This window comes from Neopelma chrysocephalum, unplaced genomic scaffold (assembly GCF_003984885.1).
Source record: "Neopelma chrysocephalum unplaced genomic scaffold, ASM398488v2 Primary Assembly neopelma1_88, whole genome shotgun sequence".
Taxonomy (NCBI): Eukaryota; Metazoa; Chordata; class Aves; order Passeriformes; family Pipridae; genus Neopelma; species Neopelma chrysocephalum.
Window position 1 is genome coordinate 2,550,150 of NW_020897750.1, and position 14,771 is coordinate 2,564,920.

Genomic DNA, 14,771 nt, shown 5'->3' on the forward strand with positions numbered 1-14,771 from the left:
GAAACCTATTTGAATACAGTTTTTAAATATTATAATAATTGGTAGAGTAATTATTTTACACTGAAAGTACACTTTAATATTTTATATACTACTGTTGTTTAATCCATGCCATGTTGTGCTTTACAAAATGAGATTGCTACAATACATTTGTATTGTAATCAGCAGCTGGAATTAACCAGAAGTACTAATTAAATCCTACAAAATCTTAATATCTGAAACCTGATATTAAATATATATCCATAAATCTGCCATCTGAAAATAGTAGATTTTTGGACTTATTTTGCATGCCTGTAATTGGCTACACCAGACAGGAGGCATGGAGAATTAAGCTCATGATAAATGATTCTGTTATGCTATACTGACTATTTTGATTATTTCTAGCACCAGTACCTGCCTCTTGGCTTCCTAATTTCTTTTTTTTTCTTTTCCCTCTTTCAATGTAAAGGGTAGAATGCAAATAGCCTTATTGTGCAGGATTTTAAGGTAAAGGGAATGTTGTATGGTGCTGTCCTGATCTCCCAGCATTGCATAAGAGTCTCATAAAAGTATAATACCTTAACATAGGAAGGTCCTTGGGACTGGAACAGTGTAATTTCATGAGCCTCACTTGAGGGTTACTATTTATTTTGCACTGGTAAAGGCAAATTAGAATCAGGTTCCTGTGATTCCTCAGCATGACCCTAGATCACTTGATAATAGCAATGATAATAATAAAAAGAAATCCATATAAGAAAATTACATAAGTAGCTCTGTAGTTTAAGAAAAAAATTAAAATGCCTGTAGTGATATCCAGGTACTCTTAAAGCAGAGTGTTAACAACAGCAGTGCCTTTTCAAGCTCCCAGTAAGTAGCTCCTTCCACCCATGTGATATTACACGACACAAAAACCATCACCTATAACATGGTGCCACTAAAATGGCAACTCTAACTTTTGGTGGTTGTTTATTTGGTGCTAAAAATTCTTGTGACACACAACCCGCCCATGGCACAGAGACAGAAGCTCACCGAATTTTTCAGCGCCTTATGACGGACTATTGCAGCACAGAAACTGCTGACACAGGACAAATGCGTGACACCTCACCAGATCCACTTGGACCTCATTTCATTGTGTTCCCCAGCCTGTGTAAATAAACGTGTAGCAACATCACAGGGTTTCAGCAGTGACAGAGGTGACTGTCCCGGCAGAGGATTCTCAGTCTCGGCTGGGTCTATGATAAGCGTTGTGGTTCTCATCTGTTGAATTTCATGGATTCAAAAAAACCAAACCAAACCAAACAAAAACCCCACAACTCTGGTTTGAATTGAGCCCAGATTAATCGGTAGCTTTGTTTCAACCATAAATACAGAGATATGCTCCCGAATTCGTTAAGAAATTAGTTTGCTTTAAAAAAAAATCCATCAGAGATCTCTTTCTCTTGGCGTGCACACGCGATCATGCGAAAGGGGAAGAGGACTTCGGGTTTACATTCACATCACGGTTCAGTTTCAAAATTAAACACGGTTAACATCGCAAAGCCGTCTGCTCGTTCTAGTTCGACTCCTTTGCTCGCTTGCAGGCGGCTGTGCGGGCAGGGCGAGCGTGTCCGTGTCGCGATGCCCTGTGCGGGGGCACGGCCGGGGGGCCCTTTGTTCTGCCGCGCTGCCGGCGCCGAGGTCCGCCTGTCCTGCCTGCAGTTTCCCACATTTCCAGTAGATGCCCCCAGAGACCATTAAACCCCTTGAACGGCTCCGCTCCAACCAGAGGAAAGGGCAGTCTTTTCCCATTTCGCTCCTGGAAGTAACATAATTGTCCAAAGGAAACCTGAAGTCGGCGCGGAAGCAATGCGGAAAAACAAACTCGCTTGTTTAATACCAAATCATAATTTATTAGGTTGTAAGGTTCAAAATGCTTAGTATAAACAATCTTATTAAGGTAGTAGAAACATACCGTTAACAGTTGGATTTGATAAACTAAATCATAGATCATAGAATATCCTGAGTTGGAAGGGACCTTAGTAATCAGTTTTTGATGTTGATACCACAAATCAAGTAATCTTTGGTTATCCAAAACATGAGGTGCTCTGTTTAACCTTGGATTTCACACACTGCATGACATCATAGGAAGCAGGATGGAAAGGATTTCGAGGATTTATAGTTTATCACAAGGTATCATGAAAAGTTTACTGCTGTCACCTACATCACACCTCTGTTCAAAAGAACTGTTTGTTGGAGAAAAAAAGGGCACTGGAATTTTCATCTGGAAGCACTTTGTAACAATTTCAGAAGTCATTCCCATGTCGAGCTCTCTTAGGTGACACAAATACCATTCATCCCCGTGATATCATTAATCTCTTGCCCTGTTTTATTGTTTGTGTGTGATCAGTCACTTGTGTCTTATTTATTACAGAAACTTAAGGAAACAACTGTAGTAATATTTTCTGTTCATAACTGAGAGATTACTTTTATTTTTATGCTACTAAATTTGAAGGGTTAAACAGTAGATAGCTTCATTGCTTGTCTTCATTGCTAAAATCAGTTCTTTTTGCCTCAGAAAAAAATGTGCTCTATACAGTATGATTACTTCAGCATTATTTCAATGTCTTCATTAATTGGGATGGGATTTATTAAAAGACTATTGACACTGATTTTTAAAACTGATGTGGTTTACTGTATGCTTTGTTTCCCTTTATTGGTTTGTTAATAATGCTTTCTAGTGGGAAAAATGTGCTTTGAATTCAAGTAAAATGCATCAATCTATAGAAAATAACGTGTTACATGGGCACAGTTTTTCTATTTATATGAATCTCAATGCTGTGCTCAGTGAGTATGCAGTGAGTGATAAAAAATTAACTGAATGATATTTTGGTTAGTCACTGTTAAGATCTTTCAGCATTGCTTTTTTGTTTACTTCCAATATATCTAATGATCTAATGCGTGCATACGTACAAACATATATAGATCCCACTGTATAAATAAATATGCACGTATGTGTGCCTGCTATGCACATTGTTATTCCACTGCTCTGAGTTATATTAATGTAGGATCCAGTCCTAGGCCTTTGGAAGTTGGTAGGAATTTTTACTTATAGTCTTCAATCTTTTGTTAGTTAGATAGAATTTTAAAACAGAAAAAATAAAAAAGAAAGTATTCCATATACAGAATAGAGAATACATTGTGCGGTATTAGCATAATATCTTCACAGTATTTTTAAGCTATATACTGTGCATTTGCTGTATGTCAAATATAGCGTATTCTGACAAATTAAAATTTAAATGTTTAAAGATATTTCTCATTTACTTTTCTAAGGTAAATGTTGCAAATGTTTTCTGGTGCAGAACAGTTTCATCTTTTCCCTTGACTGTTTGAGCTATATGTGCTTTTTAGTTGCAAAAACCATCTCTTTATATATTAAACATAAATTCAGTATTATCTAGTCTATATCGTATCAGAATTATTTAATATTTTTATGTTCTGTTCTGCCACTGAAATGTAAAAAATACATTGTGAAGGATTAGTGTGCATCTGTGTAGTAAGAGATTTTATTTTGATTGTGTGAAATATGAAATAATGCAGATTATTTGTTTCTTACATCTTACATTGCTGTTTATTTCATTGCCATCTAGCTAAGAAGTTTTTCACATCACTTCCATCTTACCGGTATGGTTGAAGAACTGCAGAGGCTCTTTTCAGGCTTGAAGTATTAGTCTCATTAGGCTATTATTTAGTATGAAATCATCTGAATTTATTACATACACTATAAATCTCAGTTTTCAGAATTCCATATTTATTTTAAAGCTGCTGAGAATTTGAATTTAAATAGATTTTAGTCTAAAAAGACAGTCTTGAAAACAGTTTGGAAACTTAATAGAATATACAAAATAGAAATAACACATCTGGGTCCTTGCCATTTTACTGGGACAAAGGTTTGTTTTCCCACACTAGGTACCTATGCCTGCAAACCTTTACATCTGTACCTCAGTGTTACAGGCAGTCCCATTGGACTCATAGTTTTCTCCAGAATAGGACACAATGATTGTTTCATGCCCTGTAAAAGAAATATTTTTATTATTTCCATAAATAATACCTCAAAAGATATATTACCTCTTGAGAATATTTGATTACACGACTTTTTAATATGAACATCTTATCAGAGTTTATGAATGAGATAAACTTTGATATAAATTCATCATTGATTGTAAAATTAGGGAGAAATTATCAAACTTTTGCATCAGTAAATCAGTCCCAGCTGAAGTTATATGCTAAACAGAAGCAAAATAATATCTAATGATTATGTTTCTGGCGTAGCATTTGTTTGACGTTTTAAACCAAACCATCATGTCCTACAGCAAAACTATTTAACATGTACGTTGTTTTGACATGTGGAATGTGCCTCATTTTTCCCTGTGCACTGTCTTAAAGCAAACTAAGAGTTCATTGTGTTTTCATGAACTAATGTAAACATGGGGGGTTTTTTTCCCATCAGACAGACTTTTTTACCAAATACCAGCTAAAGAATACCAGTGTATTTTTTTAACATGTTTCCAGAAAATATATATATACAGGCATTTATTCATTATTGCCATATTTACTTCCCTGGGGTATGGCATTTGCAATCATATTATAACAGATCACTTTTTGAGCGGGGGAAAGAAATACCCATTCCCTGCTGCTGAACTGCAGAGGTCTCTTCTTGAAAGCTGTTTTAGTTATCTGTACTTATTTGGTGAGGTGGAGAACAGAATACAGGTTTAAAGGCTTAAAATCTATCTTCCTTATTCCCAGTAACAGGAATTCATACACGAAGAACATCTGCATAGACATGCTGCGACGGGGTTATCACAAGTCCTTCTCCGAGCTCTTCACTCTGATACAGAAGTGGAATGCCTTGAGGGAGGCTGCAGGGCCTGGGTCAGCCATATGGCATGAGAAGTCCCTGGAGGAGCAGCCTGATAAGCTGGATCAGCTTTACCACTTCCTGACCAGGGCTGAGGCAGCCCAGCGAGCAGGTAAATGGGGGGATTGTGGGTAGCGGAGCAGCGGGAGCCTCAGCCGCGAATGCCTGGAGGAAGCTTCCAAATTGTTTCATGTATGAATTTGAAGCGTTACTGCATCTTAGCACATTTCAGCCTTAGTCAACTAAGCTGTATTTATAGAATAGATGATTAGGAGCTGCAGATATCAGGAGAGGTTTTGTGAAGGAAACGAAGAGGGAAAAACGTAGTGTGCATTATGACATCATCAGAAATGTTTGATGTATTTATAGCTTTGATAACATCTCAATTATTTTCTAATAGTTTCATTATTTGTTGGGGTTTTTTTCTACTGATTTGAGTAGCTGGTTTTGTATTAGAAAAATTTAATAGGTGAAATGCTGTTTCATACAGTAATAGTTTTATAAATCTGATTTTATTAAATACCCTGCTAACTGTGTTTGGATTTGTGACTGACTTAAATAGGACTGTGAACATGTCAAATAAAATACAGCACACAGATGTAACATGCCACCTGTGAATTACTAGATATTAGTGAAGACATAACTCCAAATTACTGTATTTTCTCTATTGCCTACTATTTACTGAGCATTCATATTTATAATTTCCTTTTACTATAAATAGTAACATAACTTACTCCATCTTTCTGTGTTGGAATAGTTGTAGGGATGGAGGCAGATAAAGCTCTAACTGCAATCCTGTTTCTGACTGAGTTGATTTCACTGTAGTTGGCTTGTTTCAAGTTGCATTTTGATCATTGCAAATATGAAAATCTACAACCCTAAGTTTTTTAACTGAAATGTAGAAAAGGACATCTTTATTTAAAAAAGGAACAGCAGAAGAAATCCTTTCAGAGCTTAAAAAAAAAGTTCATTTAAAAATGTTTATTTTATGTGTGCCATGGAAGTCAAAAGTTGTGTTTCTTTATTTAGTTCCCAATAATTCTAGACAGGAAGTCTAGCCAGCCACAACTGGAAGGAATCTTCAGGTTTGTCTGGACTATGACTAAAACCTGAATAGGTACCCCCTAGCTTGCAGAGCATAAGAGAGGAGTTTTGTGTTTGGACTGCCCTGACAGAAGCATTTTACCAATACTTTGATGGTCAAAAAGTAGTGGACGTGGCTTATCTTGATGGGCCTGCTCCATGCAGCTGCTTGAGGAGAACATTTTGCCTTCCTTCAGTGCATGATATTTTTCACAAACTGACGTGTGACAACAGAGTTGGCAAATGCACTCCCAGAGAGTCGAGGTGCTGCTGGCTGGGCAGTTCCTGCCCCTATGAAAGGCAGAGCCCCTTTCTCTCACTGAATCCAGCATTTGCTCTGTGCTGGGCTCTGTAAGTCTTTCACCTCTCACTGAGACAAGGTACCACCAGCTGTCTGACTTACTGCACCTTGCCTCTCCCAATTTCACCTGTTAAAGTTGGCTAAAATGAAAGAAAAGAAAATCATGACAAAACATACCAGTAGAGTTGGCAAGTGTCTTTACTGAATTGCTAGATCAAGGTAGTTTTGATTTTTTTTCACCAGTTTCAATGCAAACCTTTGCACAAATCCCTTGTTTGTGTGCAATGAGGTGTGAGTCGCCTGGCACAGGAAGGGTTGGATGGTAATTCATGTTGCAGGTCTGAGAGTTCACAGTGCTGTGAAGATACATATGAATTGTGCAGCTCATCAAACACTAATTCAGTAGTTCCACTAATCCAGTTACTCTCTGATTCTAATCAGATTGCTTGGGGCTCTGGCTTATGATCTCCTGACAACTCCAGTTGACACCATTTAAGAAGCATTCAGCAGTTCACCTCAGCTGGAACTTGCCATGATGTAGCAGCCACTACAGCAGCTGACCTGAATTTGCTTTTCAGCTGCCACAGTTCAAGCTTAAAAGGATGAAAGTAACATTTAGGGCAGCAAATTGTGAGAGATTTATAGTGTGGTTGATGTTACTAATATTAGACAAGCTGAAAGTTTACCTGTCTCAGGTATGCTGTCCTGAGCTAACAGTTGTGCTGGAAAAGACATAGCAGATACAAATAATGAAAATAAAAAATTCATGACTTTTAAGTTTATTCATTAATTGAAACTTAGTGAAATGATTGGTTTTGAACCAAAAGTGGTAAGTGGAAAAGAAAACTTCACTTACTCTGTCAGCAAATAATTTTCTTATTTGTCATTTTATTTTTCTCACTTGATATTTTTGGCTCACAGAGTGTTGCTGTCTTACTTGTGAATATACCTCGAAGAGTTTTAGGCTACTTACAACAGTGCACAGAGCAATCTAGGTGTTCATTTGCTCTCTATATTTATTGTTGGAAAATGTTTTAATGGTTTTGATAGTTTATAGTTATAGGACGGTACAATGCTGGACATAAATTATTTGCTTGAACAGAATCAGCGCCATCCACAACAAAGTGGAGGCTGATATCAAAGAGCAATTACTTTCTTTACTGCTGGGTTTGGAAACAGTGACATTTTGTTTACCAGCATTACATCGTACAGACCGATTACCTTTATATACAGCAGTGAATGTTCCCTCTGTTTTCATTTTCAATGTAACATTTTGATTAAACTTCAAATCATACAGGAGTTGTCTTTTTTTTTAATTGCCTATTACCAATATTTTACTGTGTGCAAAGAAAATACCTCTCTTCTGTCCAACTTAATCTCATCGTTGTTGTATTTGAGTATCTCCCAAGTATTTAAAAATACAAAGCTAGCATTAATCCTTGCAGCTTCTCAGAAAAAGAGCTGACAGAATTATTTGGCCCCAGGTACAGCATTATCCTAAAAAGACTGGCAGAAATATTGGCAATACTTGACTGTATTCCTATTTGATCTTTTTTATACAAATAATGTAAATGTTTCTGACCTGAAAATTGAGTTGTTTTAATTAGTCCTTGATGTTCCATCATTATCCTGGACTAAACTCTCTTTTTGCTAGTTCTGATTTCAATACCTTACAGAAAAAAAAGTTTAGCTGTTTAAATATGTATAGTTGTAGGGCTTTTTACAGAAGAATGCAGGATAAATGCCAGAATAGTGTACCTGCATAGCTCAGCATTTGATGTATACAGTAATTTCTTGTCACGTTTATGAAAATGTTGAGGGTTCTTTCAAAAGGCAAGTTTTATATTTTAAGGTCATGGAATAGCCTGCCTGATTGCACTGTTCAGAGTAATTTCACTTAAAGGTATAACTGCCCTTGAAAGGTGTAAGCCAGTCCTGACAAGTTGTTGTTGCTATCCCTTTGGAGAGCCACAGCTCCCGGTGTAATGTGTACCTGGGACAACAGTTCATTATCATGATAATGTTACTGTTCCTCAGATAAAAATATTTAGAGGTGAAATTAAAACCTTTGAGCTGTTACTTGCACTGATTTACCATGTGACTGTAACTGATTCTTTAAATCATTACTTGGCTGCTGCAGACCATCTTATTGTTTTAAAATGCTTTGCCAGTTTACTTGTTGGGTCTGTATGCTTATTAAGCTAGTCCATTGTTTGAATCATCTATTCAGGGTATTGTGTAGCTCCTTTTATTCAGTTAATTAGTTAAGTAGCACTGATTCTACAAGAGGAATGACTGATAGTATGCAGGTATTACTGTAAAGTATCATTTGCATGTTTTAGGCTGAGGCCAGCCTCTTGGTGGAGGATTTTGTCAAGCTAAAAGTCACCTGGCCCAGTATTATTTCAGAAACACTTGGAAAGCGTTGCTCTTGAGATTACATCTGAATTACATATTGAGTGTATGTTCAAGTCCTTACCTTGGACTAGCAGAGGCCTTGAAGTGCTGATGTGATCAGTACTTGGTAGAGTGAGCTGGTTCAGTTGTAGAAGTCGAAGGGAATGCAAGGCAATTTACAGTTCAAGAACAGTTAAAGGAAGAGATGTCTCAGCTGTTGACTCTGCTTTGCCAGAGCAGGAGAGCAAAACCAGGGAAAATACCACAGTTCAGTGGCTGCAATGTGCTGAGCAGTCAGCACTGCTTGGCAGATCACTGTGCCAAAGCCAAGGGATGCAACCTGTGCTTGGGTATGAACATGCCTTCAAAAGAGCAAGATGCTGCTCATTAGCTGATCACTGGGGCAGCTGGTAAAGAGTAGGACTTAAGACCTTGAAGCTCTTGTCTTTCTGAGATTCCATCTACTCCTGGTTCCTGACCCCATTCAACCTTTATGACATGCTGTATGCTAAATGCTGAATCTCTGTATGTGCTGCAGGCTGCTGACCCTTGTTCTAGAGATCATCAGACACACAGAATTAGAAAAAAGTGCTAATTTGGCTCGTTTTTTTCCTCACTTCAGTGTAGAGGAAACTTTTGACAGTATGAGTTAGCATTTGTTTTTGTTATGAAAGATGTGTTTTCATAAAGTATATGAAGAAGGCGTGAGTATTTGATGTGTTTGCACTGGATAATCTTTCTTTGTCCAAAGTACTTAAGCTTGAAAACCGTTTAGCATTTTACAATGGAAAGCTTTTCTGTAAGATTTCAAACTTATGCCTTAGGCTGCACTAGAAACATTGCAATAACCATATTACCCATGCTATTTTGAAAAAAAAAAGAAAAAATGGAGAGAGGTCATGCATTAAAAGAGGGAGTATAAACATGCCAAACCCTCTTTTAATATTTGCTTGGATGAGGCATAGTTTTGTTTGGTTTTGGGGAAATGGGGAAAGGAACACTGTTTTATTTTCTAAGCAGGTTTGTCGTTCTCCACTTAATATTTTATAACAGGAGAAAATGCAGCAGTTGCTAGAGACCAGTGGATTTTATTATTTTTTTAATTATTTTACAAATGTTGAGGTGATTCTGTCCAGGAAGGAAGCCAAGCCATCTCAAAATATAGCCAGTTGTGGAATTAATCGTTGACTTAAACGGAAGCAGCGTTTCTTGGAAAATTTCTGTGGTGTGTTTTCATTGCCAATGGCTTGGAGTCTCCATTTAGCTTTCCAGATTACCAGTTAATTGCCTTATATCATTATCATTAGATAGCTTTGTTCTTACTTGTAAAATTGTATCCTGACCATTTCCTTAACATCTTTGTACAGATTGCACATTCATTTATTATTTTCCCTTTATGTACCCAGCAGTACGTAAATTAGAGGGAGCAGTGTGCTCTGTGTACACTCTGGGAAACAGGCTCTGTCTGAAACTGGATAGTGTCATCATGCTAACAACTCACAGAAACCTTGCTTCATTTGTTCTTTTTTTCTTTTTCCTGGTAAAAAGCTTATCCATTTATTAATAAATTCTCTAGAAAAAAATGAATGATTGGGTGGGCCTCTACCTGTAGATGTAGAGGCATGATTGCCTTGAGCAAGCTAATGGGACTGATTCTTTGCCATGAATGTTTATTTCCATGCAGGTGGAAATAAACTGATTGCAGCACCATGTTCTATTGCAGTTTATGCTTCTTTTTGATCCAACAGCCTCCATCCTGGATCTTTCTTTGTGTGTGAATTCTTCAAAGCATCAGCTGTCTTGCTACTAAGTCACTGATCTCTCTGGCAAAAGAAAAATTAAATTTCCAGCATTAATAGTGCCTCATTCTGACATCAAAAATTACTCCTAGTGACTTAATGGGCCTTAGGGCACTCCTTTATACGTCTTCAAGAGTGAATGGTCAGTTATAATCAAGTCATACTCACTTAAACCAACGAACTAAACTGGAGGATGAGCGTTAACAGCTGTTGAAAAGCTTCCATCTGGCCTTTGTCAGGAACAAATAGCTGACTGGTGGTTTTTGAGTGGAAAATATTGAGCCAGAAATGGATGTTGAAAAACTTCTTTCCAATACTTGTATTTTAAAAATGAGTGCAAGTTCTTGTTAATGGAAAATGGAACAGCTGCCTTTTTCTTTTATTCTTCAAGGAAAACACCAAGCCAGGATGTCTTTATGATGTTTTCATCAGTTCTCTAAAGACCGTTGTTGTATTTCTTTTCCTTTCTTCTGTTACATCCTGTCACAAAGGAGATAATACAGATGTGGCAGCAGTTGTACTTAAACCTCATAGTATGGCTTGCAAACCTTCTGTACGGTTTTTTGCCCTCATTTTAGCTCTCCTGGGGTTATCATACTCAAACTGCACCTCAGTGTTCTTGCGCATTGCACTACTTAGTAGTTGTCTGACTGAACACAACAAACATGCAAACATGGATTTGTTTGGATCCTCTGTTCCATGCACACCCCTGCTTGCCAAGGGAACAGTTCCTGAGAAGAGCCCAGGAACAAACAAAGATTTTGTTCAGTGGGCTAATCAGGGTCTGTGGTTTGTGCACAATAAGGGGAGATGCCACTTGGCAGTTGAGGTGCACTTGAAGAGATCCTTATACAGAGCAAGAAATACCATAAGTGTTTAATATACAGAATTTCAGTGGAAATAAAAGTACTTTGAAATGTTCTGATCAAACAAAATGAAAGTCCATTTTCTCTAATTTATATTCAGTTATAAACCCATAAAAATATTAAAATGTTATAAAAGAAATACTGCATAATTACATGACTTCTAATTTGTTTTCTGCTTAATTTTTGTGAAATGTTACTTCCTTCAGTTTTGGAACTTTGTACTGAATAAATGCTCTGTTGAATAATTGCCCATAAGATGTGTTTTCAGATCTTCAAATCATTCTAAAACTGTTAACAAACAGGCTTCAGCATCTGCTCCATCAAGTTTCATTTGCTCTGTGTGGCTGTCATTTTTGGGTAGACCTTCTTCACAGCTTTCTCACAATCCTGTGGCTAAAGTGTTCTGGAAGACCTGGATTTAGTTTCCACATTTTTATGAAATTAATGTAATTTTTGAAGGATGAATGGGATCCAGCCATTGGACTTTTTTCTATGTGCTTTCTTAATTTGAAAACAGGAATTTGTCTTGCAGGAACTGTTTTACAATTGCTTGTGTGATTCAAGCTTTTCTCTGTTCATTCTGTGATACAAACTTTTCTTTCTGTTCATTCAGTATCACATACCAGTGCTGTCATTCCCTCTCTGATAAATGGTGCAGATAATTTTTTTTTTGATCAACAGATACGTAAATATGACTTGTCTACATGTATTCTATTATCAGTTGTGGAGAACTTTACAAAATCAGAGATTTCAAAGCTTTAAAGTCTAAACAACTACTTGGAGATTTTATAGAAGACTGTATTTACCTATTCCAATGTTCTCCGGAAGAGGTAGAAGTTCACTTTTACCAAGTCTGACGTGCTATCTTTGCCACTGTCAGAATAACCTCAATTAATTTCTTGATTGGTAAATCAGACTTTGAATCCAGAAGACAATATGACTTTCAAAATCTGGGTTTGGGTGTTTATTTTATGACCTACATATCTGGTCAGCCACTGTCCAAGACAATGACAGAGAACTGGTTGTCTTTGTGCACTTCTCATTGTTATTCACTGGCAGGGTAGTCATCAGAGGGTCACATTAAAGTTCATTCAATCAAAGCTGTGGCAGTAGGTATAGTCTGCCTCAGGTCACTTCCATCTCCTGGGATTTGTAGGGCACTACCTGAAGTTATTTGCGTAATTTTATGTCACATTAGTGCCTTGATACTTCGTAGCAAAGATTTCAAAGGAGCAAATCTGTATGTAGTGTTTTACCCCAATGACAATCCAATTATCTCTTCTCTTTCTGTGTTATTGCAACCATTTGTATGTATCCTCTGGTATCTTCCGAGTTCATTTTCACTTAGCTGTAATCTGTATGTAATATGTATTGTTATCTTTATGTTAGCGGTTATAATTAGGTTTTGTATTTCTCTCTTCATGTGGTTATTTGCTTGTGTGCTTGTAATTGTCAAGGGAACCTCTGTCTTTACTTATGAGATAATCTCTGAAAGAACTCCCTTGTGCTGCAATAGTTGTTTAAGTCAGGATGAGATGAATGAATCTCAGCCAAGAAATATCTGGTTTTCTTCACTGAGAATAGAGGGATGCCAGGTAACTCATATCTGTATCTAAATTGTTTAGTTTGCATGAATCCTAACTATGTCTTAACTTTTTTATCTGTATATGGTCCTGGTTTTGGCTAGAATAGAGTTAATTTTCTTCTTAGTAGATGTTACAGTGCTGTGTGTGTCATTATCTATATTATATCTATTATAAACGTGTATAAATATAGGCATGTATATCTGTGCACATGCACACAGATAAATATTAAGCCCAACCCAGTTTTGTTACTTCCATTCCAGTATCATTTGCAGAGATTTTTATGAGGCTATTGTACAAAAATTGTCTTAATTTCTCATTTTTATATGTTTAATTTTTATATGATGTACACTCCTGGATATTCTGAAGAAGAGGTACCCAAGAGGTACTTTTTTAGTCTTGGGGGGGAAAAAAAGGCATGAAAACTCACTGCTGTGAAGAATGTTCTGATTAGGAACACATGAAGTCTATATATTAGTAATTAATTCCTCTCAAAGCTAAATTTCTAAACTTAAGCTGATGTTTTGGCATGTTTTGGTGTAAGACCTTAGACACAAATGATGAGATGATAATCTAAATGTAATTTCTGGGTTATTTCTACTTTAGTGACTGTAAAGAGATTGTGAAACAGTCATTTCTTGAAAGAGATGTTATTTAAAATGCGAGAAATGGAAATGTATATAAAACAAACTGGTTCAAAAGTCATAATTTTATATATTTTAACGGGAGCTATAAAAAGGAATATGATGTTACCACTTCTTAGAGGGGAAAACTCTGAGAAAATAAATAGGAAAGCAAAATAATAAATGAAAAAAACCCAAAAGCAACAAACAAAAATATTGTTTTTTTCTTTTCCCTCTTTTCTCTCTTCGTTGAGCAAAACTTACAAATGGCAGAACTCCCAGAAGCAAAGCAGTTCTGTTCACACATCCATCTTAACCAAACAGCCTCTTACCTGCCGCAAGACCTGTGGTTCTTAACTCCTTCTTTACCCAACTACACAGAAATTCTTTTAAGAAGTGGCTGTTTGGCTTACATTCATTTAATAACCACAAACACACTAAGTAGCCTACCAGAACTGCAATGGAATTTTAGCTAATTATTCCATTTCACATGTGACATGAGCAGAGTTTGCAAAGAAAATTAATTTAGTTTAGTCAGTGATAAATTTTACTGTGAAATATATAAGTTCATGCTGTACTTTATTATCTGACAGATTTTTCAGCATTACGTAAGGAATAGATTTTTCAAATTCCCTTTAGGTAGAAACAGTATGATAAGATTTGTCAGGAAAAATTTAGATCTCTACCACCAATTAATAAAGTTTTGGAATAATACAAATCTTGTGGATTTCTTTTTTTTTTTCGAAGGTGATTTTCTGAGAGAAATAACTCTAATTCTGTTGAAACTTTCATTCTATAATTTTAAATTGTGAATAATATATTTGTGGATGATTTTGTATTGCTACTTAGATTTCAGACTGGCAGTGTTTTTGTAAATTTTAGGGATAATGTTTATTCATTTAGTTGTCCAAGATGATAAAGAGTGGGGTCTAAACTTCAGATCATAGAGAAGATTGGTGACTTTCAGTCTCCCCTGCTTTCTACATTTGTTCTGAGAGCAATACCTTGGTGAACTGTGGGGTTTTTTTCAGGTCAAAGTGTGCAATTTCAATTTGTCCTTAATTTCTAAGAGTGGTAAGGTACTAAACATGGGAGCATACATGAAAACTCAAAGACTTTCTTGTTAGTCTTACTTTGAACATTTAAAGTTCTAAGAATTAATGCTTTGCATTTGCAGAGTGTGGGCTTTTTTAAGCTCACTCTAACTTCTAACTAGCCAATGTCTTATCCAGGGTTTGAGTGTTGT

The 14,771-nt window shown here is 36.4% G+C and overlaps 1 protein-coding gene across 5 annotated transcripts in view; it reads left to right on the plus strand.

Moving 5' to 3' along the window:
* TTC29 (tetratricopeptide repeat domain 29) overlaps positions 1-14,771 on the plus strand; it is a 381,566-nt gene that overhangs the window by 270,237 nt on the left and 96,558 nt on the right. For all 5 annotated transcript variants that reach the window (XM_027692737.1, XM_027692736.1, XM_027692739.1 and 2 more), the window contains one exon: positions 4,762-4,985. In XM_027692737.1, the coding sequence (XP_027548538.1) occupies positions 4,762-4,985 (224 nt within the window). The remainder of the gene's footprint in view (positions 1-4,761; positions 4,986-14,771) is intronic.